This window comes from Lampetra fluviatilis, chromosome 16 (assembly GCF_964198595.1).
Source record: "Lampetra fluviatilis chromosome 16, kcLamFluv1.1, whole genome shotgun sequence".
NCBI classification, from domain to species: Eukaryota; Metazoa; Chordata; class Hyperoartia; order Petromyzontiformes; family Petromyzontidae; genus Lampetra; species Lampetra fluviatilis.
Window position 1 is genome coordinate 11,168,791 of NC_136290.1, and position 21,625 is coordinate 11,190,415.

Here is a 21,625-nt window from a genome sequence, read left to right on the forward strand (position 1 = left end):
TCCACAGCATCGCCCACACAGCCCTTAACAACCTGTTGGCACATTTTGATCACCCGTGCAAGCACTATCCAGGCTCAACGCTGCCTAGCTTTTGAGGTCCTGATGAGATCGGGATCATTCCAGATGATCTCGTCAATGGCGTATTGCTCTTGTCTGTGCACAAAAAAAAGGCAATTATCAGTATTATTTTCCAAAGCTCCAGTGACATCCCTCTTATCCTGACAAGAGGACGAATTTGCATCGGCTTGTGGATCACAGAAGAGTAGGGTAATGCCAAGGTGGGTGGTCAAGGGGAGTTTCGTCGTATGCACATTCGGAGCAACAACCTCCGCATCATCTTGGAAATTCCTTGAGCTGTGATAGACAAATGGTGTTCTAAGTCGGCGGTGGCCAACTGTGGCTCTTTAATTCCACCCCGTGTGGCTCAATCGAAGGGGCATAACGTAGAACATACTATCATAGTAGCACAGAAAAATGAATGTCTCCCGTGCTGTGTGGAAAACCGTCAATATATGCACGCTTGGCTCTTTGCAGAACTCATGGGTACCTTTTGGCTCCTGGTCTGTTACAGGTTGGCCACCCCTGTTCCGAGTCAAGGAATGAATATACTGGCCTAGAAAACTGCGCAACAGGCAAGTCCTTATATTGCAGTGCATCGTCGTGATGTGCAGCAAAACCCCACATTCTGTAGAAATTCCTCATTCTTTAACACGGTGAGCATGACCACGATGGACAAGTTTAGGACAGGAAAGGTTTGCATGTTTTTTTTATCTCCACTCACTCTCTAAACCAGGGGTGTGAAACATATTTCCTTACCGAGGACTTTCACATTAATTTGGCAAAGCAATCACACGTTAAAATATAAACTAAAACTATTTTTTATTCTAACAGGTAAGGCCCACTGAGCTGTATAGCTCTTTTTCAAAAGCGACTTGGCCACAGATGATAGCTCAACAAAGTGGCTTGTCATGCGGAAATTTATAGCAGGCAAATACTCTAAAGGCATGTTTGTAAATGTGGACGGGAAAAATAAGTAAAACCCCGAGAAAACTCCACACGACCACGGGGAGAACATGCAAACTCCAAATATACAGGCGTCGGGGTCGGGATCGAACCCACAATCTCCTGCTTACCGGGTGAGCTCGTTACATCTCACCACCATCGCGTTAACACACGTCAGTGACTTGTGTCACTGCCAGAACAACCCCTTGCAGTGTCAGAAGCGACTGAGCACACGATTTGTAATTAGAAACACTGACACTGTTGCCAGGTGGAAAATATTGCCCCTCCGGTGCCCGATTAGTGCGGCTAAGATGCTTGGCAGTGACGGCAAAATGACGGAGTAGGGCCGTTTTGACGGACAGCACGGTGCTGCCCTAGAAGTCACGTGGGCCGTGGCAGACCGGGACGGTGTTTAGCGTCCCACGCCGCAGGTTTACCCCCTCCCCACCCACCGCTGACTTCACCCAGGAGACCCACGCCTGTCCCAAGCCATGCCTGTGCATTCATCTTCAGTAGACAATAGGGAGGGGTGGGGGGAGGGAGGGATTTTCGTGGTCGCTGTTGTTGTTGACGCGATTGTTTCGGACGGCATTAGACTGTGAAACGCCAAGAGCCGATGGCATCGCAATCTTTCCACGTCGCGACGCATAATGCCGCCGCCGCGGCATTACACCTCGGTCACTGGGGACTGACGAATCGAAGCAAATTTGACACGCTAGAAAAACTCGGCGTGGCCTCGATTCGTGGCAGTGCAGAGGGAGTAGAGGGGGGTGGTGGTTTTTCGGATTTGTGTGCTTCACAATATCCTGCATTTTGTTAGGTTGTGTTTTTTTCTCTTCTTTCAAGAAACGTGTATTCTTTTCCAGAAGCGGAGGCGAAAGACGTTCTCCCATAGTCCAGATGCACGTGGGGGGGGAGGGGGACACACAATTGGTGGGGGGGGGGAGAGGGAAGGAAGTATGAAGTTGGGAAAAGGGAAGTGGCTGTTAGGGAAGTGGCCGTGAGAAAGTCCCATTTTTCTGCTACTTTCTTGGAAGCTCTCGCACCGCAGTGCTGTTCGGCACGAAGCCTGACGTTTTGCTCCACTTGCTGGGGCAGGAACTTCTTCGTCGTCCGAACGTGCAGCTCCCGTCGTTTTCCCCGAAGAAGCTCCCAGCTAGCGGAGCGAAAAAACATCGGTGGGGGGGGGGAGGGGGGGAAGCTACTCCGACTGATGTCGAGAGGTAGGTGGGACGTCGCCAGCGTGCGGGATGGAAGGTTTGCGTCGCGCAATGAATTGCCATGAGGACAAAATTACCCGAATCACCCACGCCGCCGGAAAGTAGGGCTCTTTTTACAAGCCGAGGAAGGAATTTTTTTTTCCCAACAACAACCGTGTGACCTTTGACTTAAAACTTTCGTGACTGCAGAAATTAATATTCTTTGGTTCTTTCGGTAAAGTCACGTAGATATAAAATTAAAATCTAAAATAAAATAACAAATAAAATCTCAAATAAAAGCAAAAAACCCACAAAGTTTAGAGTTGTACTTTCTATATACGTGACTTTACCGAAAAAACCAAAGAATATGAACCGTATGACCGATGGGGCTGCAACAGCCTAGAGCAGACCGCGCGCGCCCACCAAATTTGCTCATAAAAGGGCCACTGGGTGGGGGGGGGCAGGGAACGGAATTTGAAACGGGCTCAACAGAGGGCTGTTTATTCGTGGGTTTCCATTGGAAGCATCCGCCGCGCCGACTTCGGTGCCAGCAACTTGCTCGCTCAGAAGCACACGTCGCTTGCAACCTTAATAATAATCATTAGTCTGGCGAAACCAACGGGTGTCGCGCCGTGTGTCTTGTCGCGAGCGACCGACGAAAAGCGAAGAAGCGGGGAGTGCGCTGCGAATTGTCGCGGTTTTCGCCGAGTCGTTGATAAAGTTCGCCGTACGTGTCGCGCGGGGTCTGAAGGAAATAAAAAAAGGAAACTTTGTACGTTGAACTGCTCGCGTGAGCCCAGCCCGGTTTAATTCTTTACTTCTGAAACACGCGTCATCCCACTCAATAGCAGGAGCCTGCAGCCAAGTCATACACACGGAGCTCACCAGCACAAACAACTCGGGACCAGTGGAGACGTCACAAAGGACGCGCGTGCGCACACTCGAGGCTTGAGCACTGTACATCATCGTCCCCCATAAACAAACTCAACAGTTGACGCCAACTCGGTGTTGATTTTTCTCTTCTCAAGCTGCCCGCTCGACTTGCTGGCTCAGGACGCAAGCGACGCGCGTGTATTCAGCGTCGACATAACTTGGCAGGGCAGCTTTTCCCTCCTGCCCAAGCCCTACACACCTCCTCCCTCCCTGCCCCGATTGTGTCTGTCAGCAGGTTCACTTGCAACAGCCACATGCCCCTGACACCATATCCCGATGCAATTCGAAATGGAGGGGGCAACGAGAATGGCGGCGGGAACATTGCTTGGCAGTGACGCCTTCAGTTTTGTTGCCAGATAAAAGGGTAAAAAACCAATTGTCATATTTTTTCTTCTGGCAAATGAGGTTCCAATGGAGTGATGCCTTCCTTTCACGCGGAGCCACGTTTAGAGGTTTGTCTTCGCGTCCAGAAATCAAGCTCTATACAACACACGTCTGTCTCAGTATCCAGCTCAAGCGAGCACCTCGAGAATGCGTTCGTTCCACTCCCCCTTTGTTGGCCAGATGCCTTGGGTGAGCGGCAAGCACATCGGGGAGATGGGAGAAGGGAAAAACAAACCGAATCAACAGAATAGAAAGGGGAAAGACGCAAGGCGTTGGGGGTCACGTGAGGTGGATAGAGGGAAGACCAAGATCGGAGAGATAGCGTTGTGGAGACCTTAGGAAAGAGACCATAGGACTGGAGAGTGACGGAGACGAGAAGATAGGAGGGCAGCTTCTTGGTTCTTTCGGTAAAATCACGTAGAAGGGAAGTAATAAAATAATAAAAATAAAACATAATAACATAATATAATAATATATTAATGTATTAATAATATATTATTATATTTTTTTATTTTATTATGTTTTATTTTTATTATTTTATTACTTCCCTTCTACGTGACTTTACCGAAAGAACCAAGAAGATGAATCCCTGCAGTCACGAAAGCTTTAAATCGAAATTTATAGGAGGGCATGTAGAGATGTCGAGCTCCCCGATGTGCCTTCGAGTTGTACCAGTGCGTGGCGCGAAACATCAGGCATCACGTGGAACATCACGTGGCGACAACCTGAGAGCACATCGCAGCCCGATTGGGCACAACCGCGAAAGCCTCCACAGCGGCATGGAGAGATGTTTGACACCGACCGACGCAGCCAGTGCATGGATAAAGAGACCGATCGCGACGATGATGTGCGTCCACGGCTGTCGGAATTTCTGAGCTGCTTGTGACTGCTTTGTAGGCAATGGTTTCCATTTGAGCAGCAATGGCTATTCAGATGCAAGGTGCAAAGCAGAGTTTTTGTAACATTCTCAATTATTGCATGAATGAAGCAAGATGCGGTTATAAAAACGAAGTGCTCTGCCATTCTCTCGATGTATATGTATGTACGTCGAACTTCTTTCGCACCGTACGTAGCCAACCACCATGCCAGTGGGAGGTGCGTGGCGTAATGCTGCTGCGCTGCAGAGTCCTCTAATGCGATTTGAAAATGGCCCGCGTGCTTTTCGACGTAAATGTCCGATGTTTATTAAGAAGCCCCCAGCATGTGCAGCGAACGCGGTACAACCCGACAACACAACACAAGGGGAGCAAAGATTTCCCGTGTAGCCTTAACAGACTGTTGGGGCAAGTGCTGTTAGCGAGCACCTATGAAGGTCTGAGCGTCACACGAGGGGGTGGGTGGCCAGCACCACGCACCGTCGCCTTTGTCTCCCCAGTGACGATGTTTACACATCGCACCAGGTACTCATTTGAGGCTGAGTCAACCTAGTGGAGGCCCAGAACCGATTCAGATGATCGTAACTGGTGTTGGCCGTGAGCGGGAATCGAACTCGAGTCGCCAGGTTCGAAGCACATCACGCTCATCGGTACAATACCGCTGCCCATACAGGAAGCTCACTATGCAGTAACACCCATCAATAACGTGTGCTTTTTAAAAAAGACAGTTGCTGAGCACAGAACCCAAGTTCACATTTTCAATAAAGCAGCCAGCATACAAACGGCATGATCCAACTTGTAAATGTGTAGTTAGTAAACAGTTAACAGTGTGGTGGTTGTTGGTAGACTGAGTCCTCAGCATGGGTGGAGGAATCAATTGTGTATGTGTTGAACTTCTTTTGCACCCTATGTAGTCAACCGTGCGAATCGGAGGTGCGGGGGAAGGACAACAAACTAAACACACAAAAAGCAGTTCTAAAGAAGTGAATATTCAATCGAGATTATTCAAAAGTGCACAGCTCCAGTGGCTTCCTAATATTGGAAGGAAGAGCATTCCAGAAGGCCGCAGAAGCGCATATGAAAGCGCGCGATGCAGTGACCATATTTGTTCGATGGCTAGCCAAAAATAAACACATTCCTGTGGAGGGAGTTGGTAGGAACGTTGGGTTGCTCGGTCAATGGCCAGGGTCAACGGCGGCGTGGTGTATTCCGCAAATATGCCCGACTGTGAGGGCGGGCACAAGCCGGCGTGAGTAGGTTAAACGTTGAGTTTTATAAGGGCACCACGGGGTGACCAGCCCCTCTCCACCCAGCCCCACCCCTCCCACCCCCCACCCAGCCCCACCCTCCCCACCCAGCCCCTCCCCACCCAGCCCCTCCCCACCCTCCACACCCAGCCTCTCCCCACCCAGCCCCTCCCTGCACGACGGACACAATAATCCCCTGTGGGCTGGTGTAACTAGGAGGTTCCTACCAGTATAAATGAGTGGACGTTATGGGAAGCAGCTACAGAAGAGTGAAAAGGAGGCAACTGACTGCCAATGAAGCGAGTGTCTGGAGTGCGTCGGTCAGTGATGAACCAACAATAACCATGCCCGCTTTACATTGAATTGTATCAAGCGCAGCGAGGTAGGGACAGGGTGATCCAGCCCAGATATGATAACAAGTCATTGGCCACTTTAAGAGGGCTTCTGAGAGCGTAGGTCATCTTTTACAAGTCAATTCCATTAACTGTTTCATTCCATGTTTAAGACCCTACTTCATCACTACAAGTGGCAATATAAAGTTTACCAGAGGAGTTGTGCAATTTACATATCTCGAGTGTAAACATTACGCCCACACACTTTGTCGTACAACATACAGCATTCACTGCCAGTTTTCACTTCAGTACAACACCAAAAACCCCCTCTGAAAAGATAACCTTGGGACTGTGAGGCTTTGCAGGATTAAGGCATTGTAAATACAGTACGTCATATTATAATAATTTACAGACCTCTGCTGATATACATCTGGACAAAAGCCTCTCCAGCATCCGCACGGTTGGCTACGTACGGCGCGAAAGAAGTTCAACGCACAAACGTACGGCATGTCACGCTGGTCGTGAGGTGTTTTTCGACCATACTTCACCACCACTGTCAGTGTGGATTAGTGCAAAGGGGGTGGAAGGGACCGGGCTCATACATCCCGCGACACTGGTATTAGCTGTGGCCAGGGATCGAACTCAGCTGACTGGGTTGGGGGCCCCAGTACGCGAGCCGTAGCGCCACCACTCCCACCCAAAGGGATTGATTCTTGCAGTAACTTTATTATTATTAACTCTGTACTCAAACAAGCAACCAGGAGAATAGACTGGATACATAAATTTATTTAGGTTAATGAAAAAAAACTATTTTCTAAAAACGAGGTGATGGTTTTGCATGCGTCTGTTAATGGCAGCACGGACAGCCAAATGTCGAACAAACTCCGAACAAATATTAAAACGCTAAGCAGAAGAGTAAAGACACCATCTGCCCCATCACGCATTCTGTATGAGGAAGGACTATCAGGCTATCAGACCGATTGCTTAATTCCCACTGGTGTTAAATATTGTACCAACATTACTACTATGATGAGCCAAGAATGTCTGTGTGTCCCGCGCGTGACGTCACCTCACATCGGCCAGCCCCCTCATTAATAATCATGAACAAGTGACGTCCTCTACATGGACCCCCCCCTCATTAATAATCATGAGTGGGTGACATCACTCCACATGTAGCCCCCCCCCCCCCGCATTAATGATCATGAGCAGGTGACGTCACTCCACATGTAGCCCCCCCCCCCCGCATTAATAATCATGAGTGGGTGACATCACTCCACATGTAGCCCCCCCCCCCGCATTAATGAGCATGAGCAGGTGACGTCACTCCACATCAAACAGCCCCCCTCATTAATAATCATGAAGAGGTGAGGTCTTTCAAATGGACCCCCTCCCCATTAATAATTAGCTGGTGACGTCACTCCACATGGAGGGGCGAGGCTCCTCCTCCCCCCTCCTCGGCGTCAACTCACAACCCTCACTACAAAGGCAGAACCCTCACGTCACGCGATCTCCGTAGCGCTATTGAGACATCAAAGTAAAAAGGACGTCATGATGAACAAGGGATTATCACCTTTACATGAAAAAAGTCTGTGTCACCGCGCCCTTACAAATTGCACACGAATTGATGCAATGAATATCACGTCGAGGTCTGATTTTCGCTTGCAAGTTTCAGATTTACTGAAATACACCCGTCCTTGGACGGGCAAAAGGCGAGTTTATTCTATTTACTGAAGGTGGGGTTGGTGGGGGCTCTGCTGAGCCTTCAGCTGGGTCAGGGGGTACGGAGAGAATTGGTGAGCGACTTTGCCACCTCAAAACCCCCCTGATGCTGGCTTGCTTGCTTGCTGCCCGTGTCCTTAAAGCTAATAAACAAAGAACTCTGTCGCAGGGTGAAAGACGACGCCGGTTTCGTTTGGTGTTTTGGAGCCTTCAAGAGAACATTCCACGGCGATGATTACCGTACGGTTATTTGTTTCATGGGGCACATTCCATGTCGCCTTCATTGTCACATGATTCGGGTGCATCAGCCAAGGCTTGTATTCTTATTGGCAGACAAAGTTGCCGCCGCCATATAGAATATTGGGCCATAGCTGTTAGCGAGCACTTATGAAGGCCGCCACGGCACGCGAGCCGGGGTGGGTCACCAGCATCACGCTAGTACTCATATTCTTAGGTTGTTTCGGTAAAGTCACGTGGGTAAAACATCAAAATTAATAAAAAATAAAATAAAATAAAAATCACGACGTTTCGGAGGCAACACAAGTCTCCGTCATCAGGTGGGACCGTCTTTACCGAAAAAACCTAAGAATATGAATCCTTGCAGTCACGAAAGCTTCAAATCTAGAACGCTAGTACTCATTTGAGGCCGAGTCTACCTAGACCCGGGAATGTTGTTGTTGGCCATGTGCGGAAATGGAACTCGTGGAAACTGGGTTTGTCACGTAGCGTGCCACCCGCTGCACTACCACTCCATAAAGCCTTCAACAGACTCTTATGCTGTAAGCGAGCACATGTGAAGGCCGGCATGGCACACGAGCGGCTGGGTGGCCAGCACCACGCCCGGTCACCTTTGTCTCCACAAGTTGCGATGTTTACACACCGCACTCGGGTACTCGTTTGAGGCCGTGTCAACCTGGCGTTGGCCGTGAACGGGAATCGAACTCGGGTGGCCAGCTTCGTAGCGCGCTAACCGCTACACTACCACACAGCAGCGGAATGCGCTGTACCACACGAAGCACTTTGGGGTCATTGCACTGCTGGGGTCTTCACACTTGGAAAAACTACAAATGTTTTTACTGCTGTTGCAAACACTTTGGGTTTCTGATGGTGTCTCGTAAATAATTGCACTCACGAAGGAACAGCTTGTTCTGAAATTATCTGTTGCAATAAAAATACATCGATATTCTGCTTTGAAACTACACGTAACCACTTCCTCTTTCGAACCTATTTTTTTATTTAAGTAAACCCCAAGCTCCGCAATGATTAGACCATTTAAAGTGCAATTCTCGCTGTGAGTCACCACTTGCATGTGTTTTTATACGTTACAAATTTCCATTCCACGAATCGTAGTTTCGCTGCCAGAGCATTTCCTTACTAGCATGATGATGACCGACGATGAAGGAATGGAACGGTTTGACAGCACGTCTACCGAAGAGATGGAGCGATGAAATTAAAATGAACAATGCGAACATCGGCTGATCCCATGATCGTGGCAGGTGGAATTGGCTTGAGGAGACCTTTACCCTACAGTGCGTTCAAGCACTCTTTATTCTATTTGCAGTAACTTTTTTGGCAGCGTCTCGTAAAAAAGATGTTTGTGTTTGCTCTTGTTAGTTTGCACATTCCATCCCTGCCGTGTTCTGTAATTACCACCACTGCTGGCGGTCTTGGCCAGTGCTTCTCCTTGTAAACTAATTGGTGAGCTCATTGGGTCTTAACAGCTCAATTAAAAGTCTGAATCTGAGAAGTTGAGCATGCCTGATGGTGGTGGTGATGATGATGATGCGAGTCAAAGAATGGGTTACAATTGTTTTTCTGAAGTCTTTATGTTGTACATTTTATACCCCGGGTGAGCTCACGAATCAATCTATCTCTTTGGGCTCTTATCACCGTCTACTATTTACTATGTATATATTTTACCAGGTAAGACCCACTGAACTACTGTATATGGCTCTTTTTGAGAAGCGACCTGGCCACAAATGACAGCTCAACAAAGTGGCTTATCATGTGGACATATATTGCACCCCTTTGGTTCTCAATCCTAATATTTTTTATATATATATAAAATCTAAATAAATACATAGGGTTTGGTGAAACAAAGTAGTTGTACTTGCGTGCCCGTGCTTAATTTGCGTTGCGATGATTTACCTATTAAACTAAATCTGGCCATGTCTCGCACCCCCACAAAGGGCACCTCCAACCCCCAGGGGTTGCGTGCACCCCAGGTTTAAAATATCTGCTCTCAACGCACGTTTCTGAATGTGGAGGGAATAACCAGTGGACCCGGATAAAAATTCATACGACCACGGGGAGAGAGACATGCAAAGTCCAAATATACAGCAGGCATTGTCAGAGTCAGGATCGAACCCACGACCTCCTGCATACCAGGCGAGGTAGTTAACATCTCCGAGCCACCGTGGCGCCCTTAACAAAGTGATCAATTGATAAACACATTCACTGCGCTAAAGTGGAAGTCAGTATATATTGTACAGTACTGTGATCCTCATGCAATTCCATAACATGACCACAGTTGGAATTCATAAACTGGCTGCATATACAGCAGGCTCTCAAATCACACATTTTAAGTGATGGCGTGACATATCCCACAGATGCACCTGCCAAGTGATGCACATTTCACACAGTGTTGAACGCATGTCTGTGACAATTCATTTAAAAGAGATTTCATGAACTCTTACAAATTGAGTGCGTTTTTGTCTCAATTTGACAGCCTCGTTTAATGTTAATAATCTATCCTGCCTCATTTGCAGTTTCGTGTGCTCTGTTAGCATAAATGTAATGTCAACATTATAATTTGCATGTGAATAAAAAAAATGCATGCATAATAAGTGTAATCCGATGCCTATTACCAGAGGTGTGGACTCGAGTCATGTGACTTGGACTGGAGTCAGACTCGAGTCATGAATTTGATGACTTGCGACTCGACTTGGACTTGCATAACAATGACTTTGTCCCACCTATGAGATGTGGACTCGAGTCATGTGACTTGGACTCGAGTCAGACTCGAGTCATGAATTTGATGACTTGCGACTCGACTTGGACTTGCATAACAATGACTTTGTCCCACCTCTGCCTATTACCATCTATAATCACCAAGAAATGTCTGTCCGTCCCGCGCGTGACGTCACTCCGCATGAGGCCCACCCCCCCCGCGTGACGTCACTCCACATGAGGCCCACCCCCTCTCATTAATATTCATGAGTGGGTGGATTTTTACCTTCTAGAGCGGAATTAAATAATTAATTTCGCAAAGTCGCTTCAAATATGACGTTTCTTTACAGAGAGTGACGGTAAAAAATAAATCTACGCAGCAGTGCTACATCCGTGCGTGACGTCACTGCAAAAGAGGCCCCCCCTCATTAATATTCATGCCCACGTGAAAATTTACACTAACGCACACTCATCAAAATCACTGATTAATAAGTCACACTGATTATTAAGCTGTAGACAACGTAATTCTGCTTCGTTCAGTTAAGCATCACAGGGCCAAACGTCTCATCGCCATGTTCAATCCACTGCTGGATGAAGGACTGGCCAAGTCACTGCCATCCGGCAATGCAACATTCCATCTATCTCCTGCACACGTGCTGATTTCATCACTCAATCTCCACAGTGGAGATCCTCTCGGATGTTTCCTCCATTGGATGCCAATTCCATCATGAGTCTCGACCACCGGGCCACCCCCCCCCCCCTCTTCTCTTGACACGTCTCCGCAAGCCCAATTATTTATCTTGACGGCGAATAATTTTTCTCGAACTTGCGCAAGATCTTTAAATTCTCGTATTCCTTCTCTTCCTGTCTCTCAGTGTAAGTCGAATCATACACCTCTCCGTCCTTCCTTGTGCGCTTTTCAGTTTGTATTCCATATTCTTTGCCATTGTCCATGTTTGTGATCCATGTCACTCACATAACCCGTATATAATGGAAATGCTGCACTCGGAGGCAAACACCCAGATGATGGGAGCTTCCAATGTGTATGTGATGCACTGCCAACAGTCCGGGCACAGCGTGGCACTAGCATATGAAACATCGCAAATCAAAGCATGCCAGAAGAATATAATACTCGTGCCGTGGAGACAATCTCTGGCTTTGATTTAATAAAACTAAAAGAACGCACGCCGCACAGCTGCGCCCACTGTAGTATGCTCTGGAAACAGGCTTTGTGGGATCAGACCAGAGCCAATCGTTCTTACCAGTGTAGAAGGTGGAGGGGGATCCCTCCAGGTCAAAGATATCCTTGGTCTGGGAGTCGAAGCGCAGCCACAAGGCGATCCCCAACACCGCGCCTCCGGCCAGCTGTCCGTGACATCACAAGCACGGAAAAGACGAGTGGCATATCCCAAAACAGCACGAGCAAACTTTTTAAAAAAGCAAGAATATTTTATTTAAAATTAAAATTAATAAAAGTAAAATAAAATAAAAATCACGACGTTTCGAAACGTCGTGATTTTTTTATTTTATTTTACTTTTATTAATCTTAATTTGAATTTTTTACCTACGTGACTTTACCGAAAAACCTAAGAATATGAATCCTTGCAGTCACGAAAGCTTCAAATCTAGAATTAATGTTTTATTTTTTAGCCGCATGTGATTTGTGAAGCCATTAAGACAATTGTAAACTACGCTTAAAGCCAGCTTTTAAATTCTGAAAAAAATATATTATTCACGGCTAAAGCGTGAATTTATATACGGACCCAAACTCTAACCCCAATGCTCAATCCTATCCCCAGTGTAAACTATAAGCCCTAACCCAAGCCACAACCCATAACTTTTAACCCCACAACACACTCTAAAGGAGCAAAATGCCTTGTTATTGCATCAACTGAAATCTGTGACTGGATGAAAATCTGCTCTCGAATTTGATGAAAGTCTGCAAGGACAGAAGAGCTAGGGGACACGTGTGTTTCCCAGCACCTGCAGTAACTCACAGTTTCCACATTAGAAGATGCAGGGCATCGCCAATAGAAGCCACTAAAGATATACTGCACATTTGAGTGGGATTACAGTTATGACCAATAGAATCCCAGTGCTCCACTTGCAATGAGGGTTGTGAAGAATGGGCTGCATCGATTGACAACATGCTGAGCTACTTTCGGGTTTTTTTAGTGACAAGAATTATGACAATTCACTACTGTAATAAAAGTGTCAATCAGTCGACAATGTAGAATGACGATCAATTCCAAAAATATGCGTGCACAACTTAAAGCTTTCGTAACTGCAGGAATTCATATTCTTTGGGTCTTTCGGTAAAGTCACGTAGATAGCTTCAAAGAAAAGAACAAAAAATAACAAGTAGTAGTTTCTTGGCATTTTTTGTTATTTTCTTAGAACCTATCTACGCGATTCAAAGAATATTCGTGCATTACTCTTTGTAAGATTTGTATGGCATTCATTTTGTGTTTGGTAAAAAATACAACGGCCAGGGTGCATCCCTGCGATCGCTTGCTCACGCCACCGCTGTGCAAGAAGGCCCTCCATTAAAGGGAGCTCACAAGTTAATTATTCGTGTAAATGATCCATTGAGCTATGCAGATATTTTTTTTTCAAGGGTGAGCTCTTGCAACGGCTGGCCAAAGGGCTGGGGATATTTGGGAGTCCCCACACTTGCTGATCAACTGATCGTGGCATACCCATTTATAATGAGTATAGAGAGATCTGGAGGAGGGGGGGGGAGAGATTTGAGATATTATTTCAACTACTGCGCCCGCAAAAGATGGAATCAACCCATTGCACCACAGCACCAACCGCCTGTGTTGATGTGTTTATTGTTTAAGCAAAATGACACAGAGATTGGCAAATAAGACTTAAAACATCACGAACCACTCAATGCAATCGCCTACTGTCCGCTCTTGCACTCAGCTAATAGTAAGGGGGTAAGTGTGGCACGCAAATAACTCGGACATAAGGCTCCCAGAGAGGCTGTTTTAATTAAATTAAGAGGGCAAACATGGCGTATGAGAAAAAAACGTTGGGATTTCAATGGCATTGATGGTAAGAGACCACTGACGTAAATGCATTACAGACACTCTCCGTTTCGGAGGCTGCTTCCGCGATGATCATTGACACGGGTCAAACGCCTCTCCCAACTGTTAGTGGAATAAAGTGACTCTCCTGAAACAGACACGGGCCACTTTGGAGCATTGCACGGGTGAATCGTACATATATGCACGCTTGCAGTTGGGTGTGTGTGAGGAGGTTGCGTATTGTGGCTGTGTGCTTCTGGAACCATTTGGAAATGACCATTCCAAAGGACCCCCTCTCTAGATGGGCTCTTTTTGAGAGCTCCTTCCTGTTGGAGGCCCTTCCACCAGCAGGTACCGTGAGCAAGCCAATGCAGGGCTGTGACTCTATCTCCACAAACCGCCCTGGGGGGGGGGACCACCTTGGTGCATCACAGCGGTTATGAGCACACGTGCAGCAGACGCCGATGGTGTGCCAATTGGTGTGGCTGCGTAGATCTGGCAGCATTGGATAATTTTCATGGAGCAAAAGAAATGTCCAAGAGGCGTTGTATAATTAGGCGTCAAAACTTCTTGTCTGGGCTTGCACAAGCTGTAATGGATTTTAGACGTTGTATTTATACTTTGTTATGCATTCCTAAGAGCATACGAGTTGGCTACAAGTCGGGTTAAGCACTCAATTAGCCCCTAAGAACGCTGCACATTGTTATCCATCACCCAGTCCTCAACAGTGTATTTATACTGTGCAACGGCATAGAAAGGGCACTTGTGAATTCTCAAAACGAACGCCGTTTCAAACCCATGTTTGAAGAGACAAAGGGTGTACAAGAAGTTTTTTTTTTTACACAAAACGTGGAGCAATTACCAGCAAATGTTTTCCCAGCGCCTTTGTGGGAGCCATGGCCACGGCCGATTGAGTAAAATGGGAGAGGGGTCCACGGTGTTTATTAGACTTTCGCAAATTGATTTCTCTAATAGGGGGAAAAGTTGAACTTATTCCTACCGAGGTGGTAATGTTGCTGACTAAAAAAAACTGATCGTGCTGTATGTAGTTTTGTGTCCAATTAATTCGTCAAAAAATATATACAAATTTTATTTTAATTATCAATAGTGTGAGAGACACCGACCCGAACATTACCAAAGTCCAAGTAGATATTTTGTTTAATTTTCTATCAGTATCGATTACGTAACTATTCTCGATCTTATATAATTATAATACAAGTACCAACACCCCCGTGGATATAATGGTTATGGATCGATACCCATACATACTCTATACACCCAGTACTGAATACTACAATGCAATTCTAATGCAAAGACGTTTTTTGTACGTCGCCAAGCTGTGGGTAATTGAATGCAATTGTCGTCTTTTACTGCAGCAATACACTGCATGGGCTTTCGTCAGGTCAGCAAGAAAAGCCACAGATCATTAAACAAACAAAAAACATCAGCCCAGTGCACGTCTGAAGATTTTAAAAATAAATTAGTGCTACATACTACAAATGGTCACACTGCGTTAAACAAGCGCCGTTAAAATCTCTGCGGTCCCACGCCCTAAATTCCTAACGGGATCTTACCAATTACTTATAGACCTTAAACACACAATACTACTTACGGGTTCTTTTTTTTTTGCACTTATTCAAACATAACCATTTCGTCTATTCAAACGTGTCCTATCAATATAATTTAAATATTAAATATTCCACAACAGTCTCCTTCCATACGTGTATATTCATTATGCAGGCACACACGCAGTGACAAAAAAAAACACACGCGCGCCTGGTAGCGGTGATTAAAACAAACACCAGGCTAAAGAACCAGCGTGGTGAAGTATGATCAAGTAACCCACACGGCGTGGAGAGGCTCTCATCCAGCAGTGGATTGACACATTTGCAGCCGTGAGAACTGCCGTGATGATGTTGGCGGTCAAGTAATTCATTCCACCACTGCTGCTGCTGTTAACGTGACGTGTGCAAGCACACAATGTATGCCAATGCAAAGAGACACACACACACGCATCCCACGTCTAAGTCCAGCATTACAGGTCTCCATTCATAATAATCAGCAGCGGTCGTGATTAAATCCACTGCTGGATGGATGCCTCCCACGGAAGAGCGATGCAGCTAAAAAAAAACCCGCAAAAATGAACGAAACTCACCCAAAAGACGAAGTTAAACACAAAGAGGAGGTATTTGACGCATTTCATACAGCCTTTGACGCCCATTGTTGATGATGCTGCTGCTGCTGCCGCTGCTGAGCGTCGTGAGACGCGCCGAGAATGAAATGCTGAGCCGAGGAGAGAAGGGGAGAGAGACGCGGAGGAGGATGAGGAGGAGTGAGATATGGTGAGAGAGACACACACACAGAGTGCTTCTACTGGCGACGAGAAGATGGCGCTGTTATTTCTCTGTGCCCTGACTCGTTCGCTCTCTCTCCCCAGTTGAGCGGGGCTTTTTTTTTAACAACCACCACCCTTCCTCCTCCTCCTACCCACTCGTTCCAACATCATCGTCGTCCGTCGTAGCAGCGAGAGCAGGCGCCCTCCTGTGACGCCCAAGTCGAATTGCAGGTGCAGAGCGAGGCTGGGAATTCAACAACGTGGTGGTTGGTGAGAGTGTTGTGCCACAGATGGCTTGGTAGGAACCCACTGGTTCCACCAGCCCACAGGGGATTATTGTGTCCGTCCGTCGTGCAGGGAGGGGCTGGGTGGGGATGGGAGGGTGGAGCTGGGTGGGGAGGGGAGGGTAGGGAGGGGCTGGGTGGGGAGGGTGGGGAGGGGCTGTGTGGGGAGGGTGGGGAGGGGCTGGTTGGGGAGGGAGGGGCTGGGTGGGGAGGGGCTGGGTGGGGAGGGGCTGGTCACCCCGTAGTGCCCTTATAAAACTCAACGTTTAACCTACTCACGCCGGCTTGTGCCCGCCCTCACAGTCGGGCATATTTGCGGAATACACCACGCCTCCGTTGACCCTGGCCATTGACCGAGCAACCCAACGTTCCTACCAGCTCCCTCCGCAGGAGAATGTGTTATCCACCCACCACCCCCAGCGTGAAGTATGGCCACATAACCACACACGACCTGCAACAGCGCGGGAAGGCGCTCATCCATCGGTGGACTGGCAATTGGCTGTTTATTATAATTGCAGTATTCGAAAAAATTTAGATGTGAGAAAGCCCCATCGTGTGTTGTTGCATGTCAACAATCACGACATTCGAATTCTTGCACGAACTACATTTCCCCACGGTTACATTGCAACGCCAATTAATAACGTATATCCATCCACCAGGGGATTGACGAAAAGGGCTGTGCGTGTACATGTGGCTGGTTTTTTTACACACATCACACGCATGGGGTCACTCAGTGTGCTTGCTGTTATCCTATGGCGTGACATGTGTTGCAATAATCGTACTCAATCATGGTCGATCTCTCACGGTTCTGCAAATCCATCCAAGCGCCGGCACACATTTGCCGATTTCTTGACTCCATCTCCTTCGACGTGTTCACTCTTTTGTCTGCCATCACCCCTCCGAGCGACGTGTCCATCCCAATCCACAAGGTGCATTGAAAAATGTTGATACTCCAACTGATGCTCCTGCTGTTGTGGAGTGATTCATGCAGCCAGCTATGGCTGCAGGGTTTGGTGGTACATGTTGTTTGTTGTTTATTGTGAAAATTCGGTCACAGGTCCTATGATCACTGTTACATTGCTTTTATGGCTTTATTGCGGTGATTTCGAAAAAAAAATTGGTTTGGCCATGTTTGTTTGTTGTAGTACGGAGTTAGACTGATGGCCTTAATCTAAGTTGTCTTGTGGTTGTTGTTGTTTGACTTGCATCCCACTGGGATTTTTGCACACAGCGTTGGTGTACGGTGCTTTTTCTGCAATATTTTGCTGTATTTTCTTGGATTTTCTGTTTTCACATAGTCGCTTTAAGATGTTTTCTTGTTCATGTTTTTTGTTTGTTGCAGTTGCACCCGATTCAAGAGCCGAATGGCTCACAGGGCTATACCAAATAAATGAAACTGAATCCCATTTGCATCAGCAGCTTAACTAGCTCGGGCAAACTTGCGCGCCTTGCACACCCGACACCCCCTCCTGGTGGCCAAAGTTACGAGTTGGGGCCCCCTTGGCAACTACCTCGAGATATGTTTTCAACAACTACGACACTTCAGAATCAAAGCTGCGGCGAGAGTTTGAAGTGTATGGACCCATCCGAAGGGTAAGTTAATTTTAGCCTTCGATTTAAAGCTTTCGTGACTGCAGGGATTCATATTCTTGGTTCTTTCGGTAAAGTCACGTAGAAGGGAAATAATAAAATTTAAAACATAATAAAATTCTCACGACGTTTCGGCCACAACACAAGCAGCCGTCCTCAGGTGAAAAACAGAGCTGTCGGGACATTAGGACGCTGTCTTTCCGACAGCTCTATTCTTCACCTGAGGACGACTGCTTGTGTTGTGGCCGAAACGTCGTGAGAATTTTATTATGTTTGATATTTTTATTATTTTATTATTTCCCTTCTACGTGACATTACCGAAAGATCCAATAAAAACAACAATTATTTTGTAAAGACGGAGCGCCCCTACAGCGTTAAATGTTCGGGATCGTGAGCGTAACGATGTGATTAGGCAAAAGGAGGCACGAATTATAATAGCCCTAGGTGCGACCGTGCGAGACAAATCTAACATTGGGGCCCCATCTGACCGATTGTCGTACCCCCTGAGCTGATAAGGTAGTTAGGCCACTGATTTGCACGTACTGTATGTATATATTTATACTGTAACAACTATAGCACATATACGTGAACCAGAAACAAGGTAATCTAGCTCGATTAGGCACATGCAGACACGTGGACCAGAGTTTTGAGATGCGTTTTTTGTTATATTTAAAAGTTATGTTTATATGAACTCACCCACTTCCCGTCTCTTATAAAGTTTTTATTTAAACGGAAAATACCGCTTAAACGATAACAGGAAGCGATTACATTTAACAAAACCAAATAGGTTATACTAATACGAATTATCATGACTCCCACACCATGGGAGGTCGTGAGGTTTGCTTGACGGTACTTCACCACGCTGGTCAGTGCGGGTTAAAGGTGGGGATAAAACGATGTTGGGGATTAGTTCAGTACATTGCAATGGGTTTTTATGCACTGCCATCTGCTGATAACCTAGCATTACAGCAGCCTACAGCACCTGGTTTTTTTGGCACGGCGGCAGTGACGGACTGGGACAACAAAATCTACCCAGGCATTTATAAACACACCGGCCCGAATTCGGGTTAAGGGCAATTTTTATTTTGCTGATGGGTTGTGCGACAAACGGTGCACTGGTAGCTCGATTTTCGATGTGACGACGTATTCGCGTGATTTTGCGTTGCGGATCGTATTCGCCCATTTGTGCTGGTCCAAAAAAACACAAATGGGCCGGTGAGAAATTATCTTTGGAGCTGCCGAATATGGAGGCTTAATGCCAGTTGAGAGCGTAGATAAGCAATGAAGCGTGCACATTGAAGGCAATAATTTTTACTCTGATCACATTTGCAATTTCCCCACACAGACTGGCCTTCGGCATGGACCGGCCCACCGGAATGCCCTATGGCATGCACGCCCGGATTACCCTATGGCTATGGGAACCTCATTTGCCAGTAAAAATATGATAATTGGTTTTTTACCCTTCTATCTGGCAACAAAACTGACACCTTTTTACAAGGAGTCATGTTTGCATAGACCGCAATACCTGCAGTCATAATACAAACAAAAGACATAACTCTGATAATGTGCACTGTCCTTGAAGTTGATTGGTCCACACCCGAGACAGCTTTCCTTAGAGCCTAGTCTCGGGTGTGGACCAATCAACTTCAAGGACAGTGCACATTATCAGAGTTATGTATTTTGTTTGTATTATGACTGCAGGTATTGCGGTCTATGCAAACATGACTCCTTGTAAAAAGGTGTCAGTTTTGTTGCCAGATAGAAGGGTAAAAAACCAATTATCATACCCTATGGCTGTTCCGGGTCAGTCCGAGCCTGCATTGGGGTCACACACCCAAGCACTATCCAGGCTCAAAACTGCTTAATTTCCGGGATCTGACATGGTCGGGCACTTTCAGGTTATTTGGTGATAAGTTGGCTATGCTTAAACCCAGGGGAAAAAAAATCTTCAAATACGTACAATAGCAACATTGAATTTGGTGGGTTTAAAATTTGGGCAGTTAGCGTTACGATCTAGAATGTCTCGTTCTCAACACTGATAAACGTCACACCAACAATCAAGTAATGTGCCTTTTATGTAGAGTGACATTCAAGCCGATGGTAAGCAGGGAAATCCGCTGATGGGTGAAGGTCTTCCCACGTTTGTTCGATCATCGTGACTGTTTGACCACTATTTTGTCACGCTGATGAGTGCGCTTTGGGGCTTGTTTGGCCATACTTTATAAGGCTCAGTTGCGCTTTGGGAAAGTGGAGCCCAAGGTCAGTTCAGAAGTCACTTGCCACTTGTTAGCCATGCCCATGAATTAACCCCAAGTCACTGTGTTCAGAGTACAATGCACGAACCACTGCGTCACTGTTTCATCCGACCATTAACCATTGAAAAATGAAATATTCACTTTCCGTTTTTTTAAATATTTAATGCATTATGTAATGCTTTACACGATTTCCTCAAATCAACTAAAACGATGTGGGTTTTGTCAAACATGACAAAGCAGAATGTCCTGAAGACTTCAGACTCCGTTAAGGATTTCCGCCAAATAAAATTAAGAAACCCATTAAGAATTGGCTGGGAATCAAATCCAGGCAAGTTTCCTACAACAGTGACCACACGAGACATCATTAAACAAACGCTGCATGAATGCAAACACTGTACCGTTGATTCATCGCTTCTATGTCGCTACCTTGAAACCCAAAGCTAATTTTCACGTTTCGGCTAATCGATTGAAATGTTATTCGAGTGTATGTTTGTTTTGTTATGGCCCAACATATTAACTGAGAGTACGGTATTAAATGCATTGAATGATCAGAGTAAATACCATAGGTGGGACAAAGTCATTGTTATGCAAGTCCAAGTCGAGTCGCAAGTCATCAAATTCATGACTCGAGTCTGACTCGAGTCCAAGTCACATGACTCGAGTCCACATCTCATAGGTGGGACAAAGTCATTGTTATGCAAGTCCAAGTCGAGTCGCAAGTCATCAAATTCATGACTCGAGTCTGACTCGAGTCCAAGTCACATGACTCGAGTCCACACCTCTGGTAAATACAAGTGTCAAAGCATCGGAAAACGGCAGAAAAAATGTCAGCGAGATTAAATCACAGTTCACATGCTACTACTGGACAATACTAAGGACATTAAGATGTGAAAATGAGGGAGGCCTTTGTCCAGCAGTGGGACGTTATTCTGATGTTAATAACAAGGTTTTGCTCGACATGTGTTGGATATCATTCTATATATCTACAAAATATATGTAACTGGAAAAGTAAACAGTAATTAGGTTAACATAGGAGTGAATGTTGTGATAGCATTAGCACTAGGGGATGTGGCAGTGTTGATCGCCACATAACCACATTTGTGCGCCCTGGACTGAACAGATGCCGGCAAACAGCACGTGCATGAATGAGAAACATGATATTTAACGGTTTAACACAACAGCTGTTGCTTAAACGGTTCCTGTTTTGGGGCAGCGATGATATCTAACTTGTACAATCCAGTGTTGAAAACAAACCTACCAAATGCCCATGCTGACATCTCTTGCCATTTTTAAAAGTTCAAAATTAAGAAAAATCCTGCACGTGCGTTGAAATGCTTTCCAGAAGGCGTTCGTCCTCTGAAGTATTAAGCAATTACGGAAACGTTTCCCCCAGGAAACGCAGGACGTTTGGCCGTGATAAATGGGTTCAGGTAGCAGCTCTGCTATGGAGGGACGTTGGGGTAGCCTTTTATTATATTCCGAGGTCCCA

General features: G+C 46.3%; 1 protein-coding gene across 2 annotated transcripts in view; it reads right to left on the reverse strand.

Moving 5' to 3' along the window:
* Nucleotides 1-16,187, reverse strand: part of LOC144936529 (CD9 antigen-like) — a 37,375-nt gene extending 21,188 nt beyond the window's left edge. For both annotated transcript variants that reach the window (XM_078863704.1, XM_078863705.1), the window contains exons 1-2: nt 15,828-16,187; nt 11,903-12,005 (exon numbers count right to left, since the gene is read on the reverse strand). In XM_078863704.1, the coding sequence (XP_078719830.1) occupies nt 11,903-12,005; nt 15,828-15,893 (169 nt within the window). In that variant the 5' untranslated portion in view covers nt 15,894-16,187. The remainder of the gene's footprint in view (nt 1-11,902; nt 12,006-15,827) is intronic.
* Nucleotides 16,188-21,625: the final 5,438 nt, after the last annotated feature.